The 13,603-nt window shown below is 42.7% G+C and overlaps 2 protein-coding genes across 2 annotated transcripts; both read right to left on the reverse strand.

Moving 5' to 3' along the window:
• Nucleotides 1–5,958: 5,958 nt before the first annotated feature.
• Nucleotides 5,959–8,345, reverse strand: LOC130944795 (uncharacterized). The gene is made up of 3 exons (XM_057873331.1): nucleotides 7,377–8,345; nucleotides 6,637–6,924; nucleotides 5,959–6,537 (listed from the first exon to the last, which is right to left on the reverse strand). Exons 1-3 carry the CDS (start codon nucleotides 8,052–8,054, stop codon nucleotides 6,475–6,477), a joined length of 1,029 nt encoding a protein of 342 aa, XP_057729314.1. The 5' UTR covers nucleotides 8,055–8,345; the 3' UTR covers nucleotides 5,959–6,474.
• A 216-nt stretch (nucleotides 8,346–8,561) lies between these two features.
• Nucleotides 8,562–13,603, reverse strand: LOC130946049 (protein FAR1-RELATED SEQUENCE 5-like). Its single transcript, XM_057874729.1, has 2 exons — nucleotides 12,769–13,603; nucleotides 8,562–9,772 (listed from the first exon to the last, which is right to left on the reverse strand). Exon 2 carries the CDS (start codon nucleotides 9,744–9,746, stop codon nucleotides 8,562–8,564), a length of 1,185 nt encoding a protein of 394 aa, XP_057730712.1. The 5' UTR covers nucleotides 9,747–9,772; nucleotides 12,769–13,603.

Genomic DNA, 13,603 nt, shown 5'->3' on the forward strand with positions numbered 1-13,603 from the left:
ATACTACTAATCACCTATAAAAATAATCGGTGTCAACTCGAGGTATACCAAAAGATTAAGATAGGCAGCAGTTGCCCTTCTCCAAGATTGCTCACTCGAGATGCCAACTTATAACAGGGAGTCGTCAAAGTTGCATTAACTGTCGCTAAACACACTGGTAGAGCGGCAGTCTTGCAACTCACCCCAGCCTTTTTAAATGTGAAATTGGCCGAGGAGCGCACCCGTTAAAAGAACCGAGGTAACTAGGAAGGTAACTGAGTCATGCCTTTGCTCCCAATGCCACCCAATCCGAAGAGAACATGGAAGGTGTTCATGTTGCTTCCAAACGGGTTTTTGTAACGTGTTCGGTGTTTGTTTAGTGGGCTGATGCTCTCCCCAAGATGGAGTGCCATGGTTTTGGAGGTCGCTAAGATTATTTTCTAGTATAACCCTGAAGGGATTGGTGTACTACATTATGGGGTGGTAGTGGTAGGGGGATACTTATACTACGAAGTGGTATGGAATGGACATATTTGTCCCCATCATACCAATATGTAGCGGGGCCCAGTAGGTCCTAATAGTCCTTGTTTTGTCCGTTGTGAGTTTTGCTATAGCAGCTATGATGCGATATCTTGATGGACAACTCAATGTAGCCCGCATGGGGTTGTGATCCCTTTAGAAGGACTACTTTGCCCCCCGCAATTGTGATTTCCCGCCAAGAATATGAAGACCTCATGGTCATACTGATTTATCGGGAACGAATGTCTCCAAAATGAAAGGGTAGTTCTGTCAAAGCGATCCTCATGTAATGACTATGAGGACGGGGTAAAGCAGCTCGAGTGGTGCAGGAAGATCACAACACTAAACCAAAGGCATTGCACAAACGAAGAAGACGTTGCGCCTGTTAACCTCCTCCACGAAACTCGCCTCCATGCTGGCGCATCGCAGTGTCCGAGTCTGACTATAATATTCCCTCGGCACTGTTTCTCGGCACGCAAGATTCTTTCCTTGAAAGAGGACAAAACAGAGCAGTGTCGCCTCGTTGGGGGTCCGTGAATGGAGTCCTGAGTGGTGGACACGTTCGTTATCCGTTTGCAGAGACCACATCAAAGATTCGTTCGTAGCTCGAACCCATGTGAGTTGATGCCATCCACACTTAGCTATGTTCTGTTTAAACCGTACCGTTACTATTTCAACACTGTCAGGGTACTCGTGGTCCATTCCCACGTCCTTCCATTCACAAGCTACCCGTAGTCACTATCTCCCCGGTGTCGGAAAACCTGTTCTTTTGAAAATATCTTTCTGTCACCCTTGTAGCATTAGGGTTCCGTGTAGATATCTTGAATCTAGTTGGCCCCGTATGGTTGGTCGTTTTTGCAGGCCCACGAGTGGGTGGCCGAAACAAAAAAGTCATATTCAGACAACAACCTATCTGGGCTGTGTTCGCAAGAAAATGTGTGGCCTTGCGGGTTGTTGTGCACACAACCATGTCCCCTTTATCTAACTGGGCCTGTCAAGGCGATTCCTGGCCCTGAAAAGCTGAAAAGAGAAGGGGGTGCACTGGGGAGCCTTCGACGGAGGTTTTTTTGTATTGCTGCGGCGTTTATGCCCTTGTTGAATGCTAACTGGTGAAATTCGTGGGTTTGGCAGGCGCTCACGTCGATTGTCCTTCGGTGAGAAGTCGATCGGAAATGCTCAGGTCAAATCGCTTCCCGTACCGGAACCGGTGCCTGGTTCGAGTTCGAAATGTTCCTCGTCGTGTGCCAGGAAGAGGTCGTCTCCTGCCAATGGCTGGTAAGAAAGGATATTCTTTTATTTATTTTTGCTACCACATATACAATGCATGGAATATACATGGATAATTTGCTAAAGTGTTATTCTCGCTTGACGTTTACAGGGGCTTTGTAGGAGCAGATGCGGATGAAGTCGCGTCATGTGGAAGTTGCCAATCCTCCCATGCTCCCAAAACCCAGGTATGTCTTAGTTGGGTAGTTTTCCTTAGCAGTAAAAATGTCACGTATTTCGAAGTGCATGATTTTGTGATGTGGTACGTGTTGATGCAGGACTGCGAAGCCCTCGCGATGAGCATGGTGACAAGTGTATCCGGGATGCAAACGGAGATGAGAAAACTTTCGGCAACGCTGTCCCGGCATGATGCCCTTGTACAAGAAGTGAGGGATGCCATCAAACTACTGCAAAGAGCCAATTCTGCTATTTCCCTGAATCCGGTTTCATTTGGGCACTGCGCCACTTGCCGGTGCTGCACGGGGAGGCCACGCCGACTTCAAAGAAGAGGACCATCGACAGCCACGTTCGAACTCCTGGAGAGGGCAAGGGTCCGTCATCCCGTCCTACTATCGACACAAAGTTCACGGTTGACCATATGCCTTTCAGATCTTCGCGGAAGGAGAAACCCGCAAGAAAGAATGTCCGGCCCCGGAAAAAATCCCAACCAAGCCCCTCGCCGGAAGTGGTTCGGTCTTATAGGATAAAGGGGTTTATTCATATCATGCATATGCTTATTCCATGAAATGTCCGTTCTAGATAGCATAATAAGGCACTTGATTCTTGCAGGTCGATTTGACTACCGAGGATGTCTGGGATAGCCCAAAATGCATGAATACACCTAAAGAAGGCAATAGATGCATTCCTTGGTCCACTAGGAATCATAGCGATTACAATCCCGCTGCGAACGAGGACCTGCTCGATGGTTGGCAGGGGATGGCGATGAAACGCCCGCAAATTCCCCGAGTGAGTTGTTCAATCTGTTTACAAAATACCTATTACAACCTCCACTCTAGCATGCAAAATCAGGTTTGCTGGTAGTTATTCAATCGTGACACTTTGCTTGGATTTCGCAGGCCATGAACCTTGCATTTCAGCCGCAGAACGAGATGAATCTTTCTCCAGTTGAGCTGGCCGTGGCGTCTTATGTCTTCTGCAGGGATCTTTCCCAGAGGTTAGTAACATGCGGTCGTTGTTGCAATAGGTGCTTGGCGGTTGGAATCTTGTACGATAATCCCTGTCTGACATGATCGCATGGTTTCTTGACAGCGAAATACTGGTAGATGTCGGCGACTGCATAGCTAACAGGGCAGCCCTGATGACCCTTGTTCCGAGAGCGGAAGTTGTGGACGATGTACGTCCCTGTAGCGATTATCATTGTTTTTGATGAGCTAAATGGCATGCCTTTATACGAGAACTGAGTATGACACAGAGACCCTGTTCTTCATTAATATCTTTTTTTTCACATTAGGTTCTAAATGTGGTCGTACGGATGCTCACACGGACTTCGAAACAAACTCAATGGTTCCTCCCCACAAGCATCATGGTATGTTAGCTATATTCGTTTTCGAATTTGTTGAAAAGTAATTGACTTGTTCGGAAGACAATGTTGATTTGTTTCCCTTCTTGACGTATCTCAGCAGGCCGCACTCGAAGGCCGAACGCTTACCTCAGGAACTGCCACCTCGGTTCGTAACAACTACATGCGGTGCAAGGTGGACAGGGTCACGAGGGTATGTTAGCTACCTTACCCAATTAATTTCGACATTATGATTTCATTCTACGCCTCAAGTCTGATATCTTGTTCAATTTTTGTGTAGATACATCAACCCATGTGGTGTGATGGTCACTGGTATCTCATGATAATTGATGTACCCCGCATGAAACTCATTTACCTGGACTCCCTTCGAGATCCTGCCCAAGCAGAAGCAAGGAAGATCGGCATGACGCGCGTGGTGAGTATCCGGGTTTAATGCCATACTATTGGATCGTATCACTTTTATTTATAACTGTTGAGGCTGGGTTCGTAATCGTCGTCATATATTCTTCCTCCTTATGTAGGCGTTGTACCTTGAAGGGCTGACGTTGGGACAATCTTGGCTCGCTGGCAACTGTTCCGTTCGACCCAGGTTTTCCACATTTGAATTCGAAGAACCTGAACTGCCCCAGCAGGATCCCAAATCGTGAGCTACTAAGATCCCGTCAACAAGGCTCGCACATGCATGCATGACTCAGCAAACTTAATAGTGTGGCAACTCATGCTAAAAGTGGCATCTCCTTTAGAATGTAAACTCACTTGTTTTTTTTTTGGCTGTCCAACAGAATGGACTGCGGCGTGTGGGTGGCACAGTGGATGATTAGGGACCATCTGTGGCAGAATTATAGTGTGCAGGTATTTTATTCCGTCACTTGTTCATGTCATGATAGATATGTGTCTTCTTGACTGGCTATGTTTGTCGGGTTTGGTTTTTCCTGTGTTATAGAACGTCAGCAGCGCAACGCGTATGCGGTTGGCGGTAGATCTGGTGATGAAGTCGCACAACGAAATGGCTAGGGACATCGTTGCCAAAGCCGTTGCTCACTGGCAGGTGGAGGCCGAGTAGCCATCGCCCTTGAAGAAATTCCGGTCCTATACTTTTTGCGAACCCTTTTTTGGTGCATATCCAAGAACCGTGTGGCCATTTTGGAACTACCCGCAGCCCCACGTTAGATTAAACCCTGGGTTGCATACAACACTTTTGGAGTAACACAACCAATTTGTTGTTCACAGCTGTTGAGCTTGCATAGGTAACGTTCTTCCACTTCGGAATTCTATAATGTGTCTTGGCCAATAGCTCATGTGCCTTTGAAAACGTGCAGGACCTACAGCACCATTTTGTAGGAAGACGTTCTGCAACTCTAACCATTTTGTATAAGTACCTTATGTAACTGCGACAGTCTTCTTAAGATCATATTGCCCAGGACCAAAGAATGGTCAAGTAATGTTCATATCTATTCTATTAGTAAATACCATACGCATTTTATCGGAACTTTATATGAATAGATGATATACGCTTACACGATGTTTGGTTTGATAGAAAATAAGAAGGGGACAATGGATTACAAGAGAATAGAAGGAAAATGTGTGGAAAAGATTTTCTTTCAATCACAAGCAAGAAATTTTAAACAAAATTGCTATATAGTTCTATGTCCAATACTTTCCTTAGTCATATTATGGATCACAATTATCAAGAAAAAGTATTTTGTTTTGGTTCGACCTGTAATTCTATATGAAATTACAAACGGTTTCAATTTAGGGGGATTCTCTTATATAACACAACACATTATGTTTCTTTTGATACAAAATTTCTAAGAAATTAAGTGATGTTTACTAGATCGAGAATTGACCATTTTTGGTGTTAAAAAAAAAATTATAGATCCAAATCCAATTAACAGACATTAATATAAATTTAGTGTTAACATGTTATTGGATTAAAAATTTAAATTTAAATATGATACGTATTAGATAATTAAATTTAGTCAAATATATAAAATTATAATGTTTTATACTATTTATAAAAGCCTATAAAACAGGAATAAATAAAAACATTTGTTTTTTATTTTATGATAAAGGTGTCTTTGTAAAATTATACTAATGTGATTTTATCTCATCTCACTTTTCTTTTCTTCTAAACAAAAGAAAAAACTTCCTCTATTATCTTTCCTTTTAGTTTCTATTCATCAAAACAACACACAAAGAACTCAAATTTTGCTTCCATTTACTGTTATCTTATTTTATTCCTTCCATTTTCTTGCAAAAATCCAAACATACCCTTACGGAAAGAAAAATTATGTAACTCTATAGTTGTTTTTTAAAGAAATGTATACTGAAGTGGACCATGGCTGGATTCACACCAAAAAAAAATAAATTAAATACGAGTTACTTAATGGGTGCAAGGTTTTTACAGATATTTTATTTTGCACAAACAATGCTAACAACGAAGTTAGCCCAGGGGTTGTGACGAGCATTCCTTATTCTGAGATCGCATCCTCGGACCCTTGCTTTGACATTATGGGACCCGCCAAAAAAGCCCCAAAATAAAATGAACCTTATACGTGGCCCATCCGACCTAGCGTTTGCTCATGGCCCGTTTGCAACAGTACATGCTAAATGGATTTGTTCCATGGAAGCCCAAACATTAATACCCAATAATGTCAGCACAAAAAGGACATCGATGCATTTTACCAAAAAAAAAAGACATCTATGCAACCTACAGCTAAGATATTCCAAATAGCAACACCAAGAAATTCATTCAAGTTCAGAGCCTAAATTTACTCAAACAAGTTCAACTTCAAAGCCTACAGGAACTCAGACAAAGCCTTCAGCAGCCAGTCCTTCTACTAAGAAAGCAGATTCTCCATCTTCATCAACGAAGCAAATAACATCATCTGGCCATAATTATGCAGACAATGGGAGCTACGAACATAGTGAGAAACTGAGTATAGGCCAAGCTATTCCGGAGACAAAATTAAACAAACCCAACTAAAACCTCAAATAATGCTTCAATTTGTCACCAGCAAGACACTAGAAATGTAGTTACAATAAATCAGAAAAACAGAGCACACACTAGTGAAATCTGCAGCTTCCACTTAGCAAGACAGACCTTACCGAAAATAATAACTTTTTGCAAGACACAAAGTATTCGGTATGTGTTATCCCCCAGCTTAACATCAAGTTCCACGCGTGGGAAATCCCCCCTGCATATTGCTCGACGAGCGACGACCCATCACATTCTGTTCAACATGAAAAGGCACATGGTTTAGTGGACAGGTCCGAGCTGCTAATACATCCAAAGACAAAATATTGGAGTACATCTCAGGAGAACCCCGTACCTGGAGCAGCCACCGTTCAAACAAGTCCTCATTCATAGCCCTCATCGGAGTTGACATACTCCCGTGCCCGGCGTGCGGCGGCGGATCGCTTTGGTGCCCGGAGCAAGGTTGGGATGCATAGAATTGGTGGATGTGTTGGCCCCCAAGGAAGAAGTTCCCCCCACTTCCCCCGCCAGAAAACGGAGGACGCCAACATGGACTACCTCTCCGACTCACCATGGAGGATGTATTTGCCGCTGAGGTAGACACGTTATTCAGACCAGCTTCGCCGTGACCCGAGGTTTGATCCTGCAAGCATGTATGCTATTTTAGATTCTGTGAAAAATATAATCCGCTAGGCCCAAAAATAATACATGTAATTAAGTTCAACAAGTAGGATACAGCAAAATCTCCCATTTTCATGTTCACTTAGAACGAGTTAACATTTCTACCTTAATTTCTTTACTTATCTCAAGATATACCACCGTTCCAATCAGGATACATATTACTCAAATGACATGCAATATACTAAAAAATAAGGCAATTCCTACCCACAAATAACATCACAGATGGTCCTTTAACTCAGGGAATAACATGCAATATACTCAAAAATAAGGCATCTACCTAAATATTTCAGTGTAAAACAACACTAAGGTTTGCGGTGTGATCTGATCCAGGAAACTAATTCCACAATTTCACACAGAGGTGAAACCTGAGAAGCAACACATTCATTTGGGCCTAATGATGTTTCCTTATATTACCTCATACGCATGACCGAGCTCGGTCGGAAGAGACGCTGAAGCGGCTGCAGGGCCGTCATGCGAACCGTTGCCATCCGTGGGGGAGACCCCATTACCAATCCCGGACACCCCTCGTGCACAGTACCCGCTGCATGTCCTCTTGGTATGCCCGGGTGTGCCACATTTGGTGCAGCAACGCCTCTTCCCTCGCACGTCGGGTTGACTACATTGGTCGAACTCCTTCTTCCTCTTAGGGGCACCTTTTGTTCTTGCCACAACCGGGTCCTTCATCGCTTTCCACCCCGACATACCTGGCTGACCACCTGCCCTTTCATAAACTCTGTGACGTAGCTTATCTATTAGACTCGCGATGCTCTCCTTAGCGAATTCGAAGTCTTCACGCTCATCCGAACCAAGTGTTGCGACCAAGCTTGTGGCCGAAGAAAGTGCGGCATACCTAAGCATGCGACCTTCATCTCCAGGTCTCATTGTCACCGGCATCCGTCTGGAATCCTTTGCATCCTTGCACCATCTTCTCACAATAAGGCTGTCCGGTATTTGTTCCAAACCCTCGTACTTCATCAGGCAGAATATGTGACTACATGGAATACCCTCACTATTCCACATCGAACAGTCGCACTGAATTTTCTTGTCATCTGGGTCGAATAAAACCTTGTGAATCCTACCAGGCGCGCCCATCCTTGAAAACTTGTAGACAACCGTGGTGCTGATGCTGTCTCTCCCACGAAACAGCAAGGTTGCAACACCCCTGATTTGTTTCTTGACCTCTCTAAAAACTGCTCGAGTGTACAGCTTCGATGCAAAAAGCTCGATAGAGTCAAGCCCGGTTGTTAACACGGGGCTGTAGTACGTAGAATAGAACTGCGCCGTGACTTCGTTGTTTCGATAAACCTTTACAACGCGATCTAAGCTGTGCACCAGCTCCAAAATGCTATCAGTGGATTTCAGGAACCCCTTTATGTATGCATTAATCCCTCACACCTTGAGGTTGTTCGGTATCCCGCACAGAAAGTGCCCCGGAGATATGCTGTTGCCCAACTTTCTTTAACCTCGTATGTTTGTTGAACCCAACTATTATTTTGTAGGCCAAGTGACTCCACCGCCGTCTTCCAATATTCCTCGAAGTCCTCCACCTCGAAGTTCGCATACATAGCCTTCTTAAAAACCTTTCGGAACTCCGTATCCTTAACCCGTTGAACACAGTTTTTCTCCAAGTGCCACCCACACAGCCGGTGCCTTGCTGCCGGGAACACCTCCGCGATGGCTGCGCGCATCGCTTTGTCCCCATCCGTGACAACAACACACGGAGTTCTCTCCCATTACATCTACAAGATTTAACAGCAGCCACCGGTAAGTACGAACTTCCTCATCCTCCAGGAGCGCAAATCCAAAAATGGTTGTCTGTTTATGGTGATTTGACCCAGAGAACACTACAAGCGGTTTCTTGTACTTATTAGACCGATACGTCGAATCAAAGGCCATAACATCACCAAATAACTGATAGTCGGTCATCATTTCACCGTCGACCCAGAAAAGGCTCCCCAGCCGATCATCGGCAGTTCGCGTGTAATGTGCTACAGTCGTCATGTCGGCATTCGCCTTGCCCTCCAAGTAACTGATCGTTGCTGCAGCATCGCCATCACTGATTCGGGCCAGCCTTTGACCATGTATATAATTATACAAATCACGCTTTGTAAATCGCAGCATTCCATACCCTCCAGATTGACCAGCCATGTAAGCCATTATCTTCGCAGTTGGTATACCAAATTGCTTCATGCTATCAACTTGTGCTTTGTCACCATCACTCATCGAGCGATGGCTAGGTACGAGGTGTGAAAACATGGCCGGAGCAAGCTCGTGGTTGTGCTCATCGAAGATGCTCCTGACCTTCCACACACTGCGTTGCACATCATAGAAAATCTTCAACTTCGCCTTGCAGTCGGTTCGACTCTCCAACCTCTCCTCCCTAACTCGCTCAGGACGATCATAGTGCTTAGCATGTCTTGTGCCCTGTCGATGGCAGAAAAAGTCTCTCCTGACCAAAACCCCGTCGACACGCCCCACATCGCCCTTGCGGACCCCGAAACCCCTCATTCTAGCAAACTCCTTGTAAGCAAGATAGGCATCCTCCTCCCCGACAAACTCTCTGCCCATAAAATCCTCTGCGACAACTGGACGACTTTTCCCATCATCCCCGGCATGACTGGCACCACCTGAGAGGTTACCATTTTCATCTTCTCTGCATCCTGTTGGGTCACCTTCATCCTCGTCCCCTTCTTCGTCACTCGCATAATAACAGCCACGGTCTCCATCGGAGCTGTTGTCATCCGACTCTTCCAATTCAGCTCCAAAAATCCCATTGAAATCCATCGGACTTATCGGTTCACAGTTCTAGCCTGAAAACATGAAAGTGTGCAACAGGTTACAGTCAACCACTCCGCCCATGAAACTTCTTCACAAATTATACTGCAGATTCTAAAAAGCCAAACAACCATGAACACACACCACTGTAACGGACAACACCCTAACGTCTTATGCAAAATCAACTACATCATAAGCCCGGGACATCCGTTTCCCTCACGAATAGATATTCCCTTCAAGAAATGTCCTCAAAGATCTTCCTCTATCATGAGTAACAAATGCGAAAAAAGGAGCTTCAGATTCAAGTTCTCACATATGAATGAAAATTATTTCGATCACGACAAGGAAATCTCATGTTGAGTTCTAATCCTATTATATTTTCCATGAAATATTACAAACACAACACCTCAACCTGAAATACGTTCATAACCCTATCATAACAGCCCTGTTACAGATGAACTTTGCAATTGCACTCCTAATCACTACAGCAGCCAATGATTACTAACACCAATCCGCAAGGGTTACATAGTTTCTCGACTGCTAAATTTTAAGAACATTGCCAATGGCATAACTCGTCTCAAAGTTACAACACAGGATATTCTGTTTCAACATACACACAAGTTTGGGTTTTTAGATGACTTCATATTCTGAAAGTATTTAGGAAAATTCAATAATATTTATTGCTGAGTTATGAATCAGTGTGACAGAAAAATCCATTAGCTGCAGAGAATTTCAGAACCTCTTCCGTATAACAATACCACTATCTAACTATAAACAGCCAAGGACATCTTAATGAAAATGTTGATGCATTTAACAGCTTGCACCTACAACAGCTACGGGTTCCCTTAGGGGCTACGAACAATAAAGGGATGGTGGCAGCAATAGAAATAAAAGGGACACCTCCAAAATCCCATCAGTGAAGACGTATGATAGACATAAATTGAAGGGTTTCTTACTTAAATAAATTTTGTAGAACCCAAATTTAATGGGTTCCCCTGAAATGAGATATGCAACGTCATTACCCTCTTCCTATGATTATATAATTCGTCCTAGACTGTGTGGGATTAAATAAAACGTACACCATTTCAGCCTGGAACGATTAATGCATGATCTGGTAAGGGAAAGAAAGGGTAAATCGTGCCAGGGTCCCTAGAGTTAAAAGGAAAACGTAAATCGTCCGGACTGATAGGTTTAACATGTTGTCGGGCTAAACCTCATTGGGCTGCCACGATTTACACACAAATGGACCCTTCTCACCCTGGCACAATTTATGTATAATAGGCTACTTTTACTTTTAATATTTTAATTTAAATTAAATCCGGTTAAATATTAACTTAAAAAAAAACTTATAATTTCATTATTAAGATTAAATTATTAAAAAAAAAGGCATACTAGCAACCTATAATAAAAAGAGTACTAAGTTTTAATGTATACATTTAAGGTTATTTTTTTAAAAATTATGTCAAAAGGTGTTAAAAAATATAATTTAAAATAAAATAAATTCATAATGCTTTGAATAACATAAATTTAAGTTTCTATGAAATTTCTAGTATTCATTGTTGATATGATTTTTTTTAATCAATTTTGTTCATACATATTTTTATAAATTTTGTTTGTCATTCTGTAAAAACTTTAATTTATGTTACTCAAGTCCACATAAATTTAACTTATGCAAAATTACATTTTTTAACACCCTCTGACATTTTTTTAAAAGAAAAACTTAAATTTATCTATTAAACTTTAGTGCTCTTTTATTATAATTTATCAGTATTTCTTTTAATTTAATTTAATCTTCTCAGTAAAATCAATCATTGAAATTATAAAAAGTATATTTTATATCTTAAGTTAAAATTTGAATAAATATATTAAAATTAAAATATTATAAGTTAAAATACCCTATTATACAACCATCACTCTATAGTAAGAGTGTTAACGAAGCTGCTAAGATGCCTAATTTCTTACGTCTTACCCTAAACTACATATACCCTAACTCATTAAACCCACCGTGGAACAAGGTCTTCTTTCAAAATTATTCTATATTGCATATTAAGCATATACTATATGATCCAACACACTATATGATCTAACATACTAAGGTAGTTAAGTTTGCCATGCAATCAACTCAACAACATTACAAGCATAAATCTTCCCAACCCAGTAAGTCAGTAACACGTGAATCGCGCCAGGGTATGTAGGGTCTCCTTTGTGTGTAAATCGTGGCAGAGCAATGAGGTTTAAGCCAACAACATGTTAGCCTCGAACGATTTACGTTCTCCTTTTAACTCTAGGGACCCTGGCACCATTTACCCTTTGTTTCCCTTCCCAGTTCCAGCCTGAAATGGTTTACGTTTTATTTAATCCTACACAGACTAGGACGATTTATATAATAATAGGAAAAGGGTTATCATGTTGTAGATCTCATTGGATATCAGTGAATTTGGGTTCTATAAAATTTATTTAAGTTAAAAATCCTAAATTGAAAGAATTGCATTGGCGTGGGAGCTTTCTGCAGGTCCCCTGCCAGAGTAGTCATAATCGTGTAGCAAGTAGGATGTTCGGCTTACTCCGGAAAGGAGCAAAGCTTCATTTGATTCCATAGGATGTTTCCCAATCCCCAATCACATGCCTGGAACAATATCCATGTCTAACCCCTATTGGACTATTGGTCCAGTAGACGAAAATCAGACACCTTCAACTATTTTCCGATCCTGATTGGTGAGCCGGATTCATCTAACATCAACACATCACAACGATAGACATTCTACTTATGTATGAACCTATACTATCATTTGTTTTCAATAAAAAATTGATAATCCACGGCGCAGATATCTGTCCCTAGCCTAATACATTTCGAATCTAAATCACAAAATTTAAACTCCTAATTCCCTTTTCGGTGTTCTCTCCATGCGAACATGGCCCCATCTATATCCTTAGGCTACAATTAAAGTACAAAACCCACAGCAGTAAAACCTATCACATTATGCACAAATTTACAAATAAATTCAAATAAAGGAATGAAAATACAACACACCTGACTTTGAACTGTATCAGTGTCCACCAACCGCGAGAACCCAAATCGGGGGAGAAGTGACAATCTTCAGATAAAAACTGAGATCTGACAGGAAATGCGTTGTTTCAGCGGCAGAGTTTTGTTTCCTTGGACCTTCCACAGCCTTCTTTTCCGTGGAACGGCGGCCGGATCTCCGCATCAGACGGCACGTACGGCTCACTGCATCCTTCAGCGTCGGGACCTCGCGCAAGGAAGTCGTCCTACCCCTCGGCCTCAGATCACACGCACCCACGTCCCCCGCTGGACACCACGGCTGCAACACCACCTCAGACCTCCGCTGCGTCCGTGCTACGGCGCCCAGACCTACGCAACTGACGCCGGCAACGAGATTCACGGAAGGAGACGCGAGAGCCCCGTTTGCTACGGCCAAAGTGGGTAGGGCTTTCGTTGCGATCCTAGTGCTGCCAACTTTTTCCTTTTCCCCCCGTAACTCAGAAATATTTTTTTTGGAAATTGACCCGCAAGTGTTTTTTTCAAAGCCCACAGCCACAATGACCCACCATCAAATCCAGTCCTCATTCCATACCTCTTCGACTCGGCTCACCACTAGTAAGCCTTCTGAGCTTACATCAAATCTCACACCCTCAAAGCCTTCTCCGTTATAAATTAAACGTCACACGTGTCCACTTCCAGCCACAAAAAACAAATTCTCTGTACGCTTTTCTCAATTTACATCTGTACACTAGTCTTCCCCTAAATTCAATAGTTAATACTAACTTTTTGTGCCGTTCTTTTTCAAAGTTTAATGTCTGTTGAGCAGTGAAGCAGCAAGTGCAACGACAACAACTGCAGAAAA

Source organism: Arachis stenosperma, chromosome 8 (assembly GCF_014773155.1).
Source record: "Arachis stenosperma cultivar V10309 chromosome 8, arast.V10309.gnm1.PFL2, whole genome shotgun sequence".
NCBI classification, from domain to species: domain Eukaryota; kingdom Viridiplantae; phylum Streptophyta; class Magnoliopsida; order Fabales; family Fabaceae; genus Arachis; species Arachis stenosperma.

Excerpts from the sequence above, each read along its gene's own strand:
- LOC130944795 (XM_057873331.1), bottom strand. The coding sequence starts at position 8,054 with ATGGGCGCGCCTGGTAGGATTCACAAGGTTTTATTCGACCCAGATGAC. Across the intron at positions 6,925-7,376 it reads AGCTCGGTCATGCGTATGAG|GATCAAACCTCGGGTCACGG; the intron begins GTAATATAAGGA and ends ACATGCTTGCAG. Across the intron at positions 6,538-6,636 it reads TTGAACGGTGGCTGCTCCAG|AATGTGATGGGTCGTCGCTC; the intron begins GTACGGGGTTCT and ends CATGTTGAACAG.
- LOC130946049 (XM_057874729.1), bottom strand. The coding sequence starts at position 9,746 with ATGGATTTCAATGGGATTTTTGGAGCTGAATTGGAAGAGTCGGATGAC.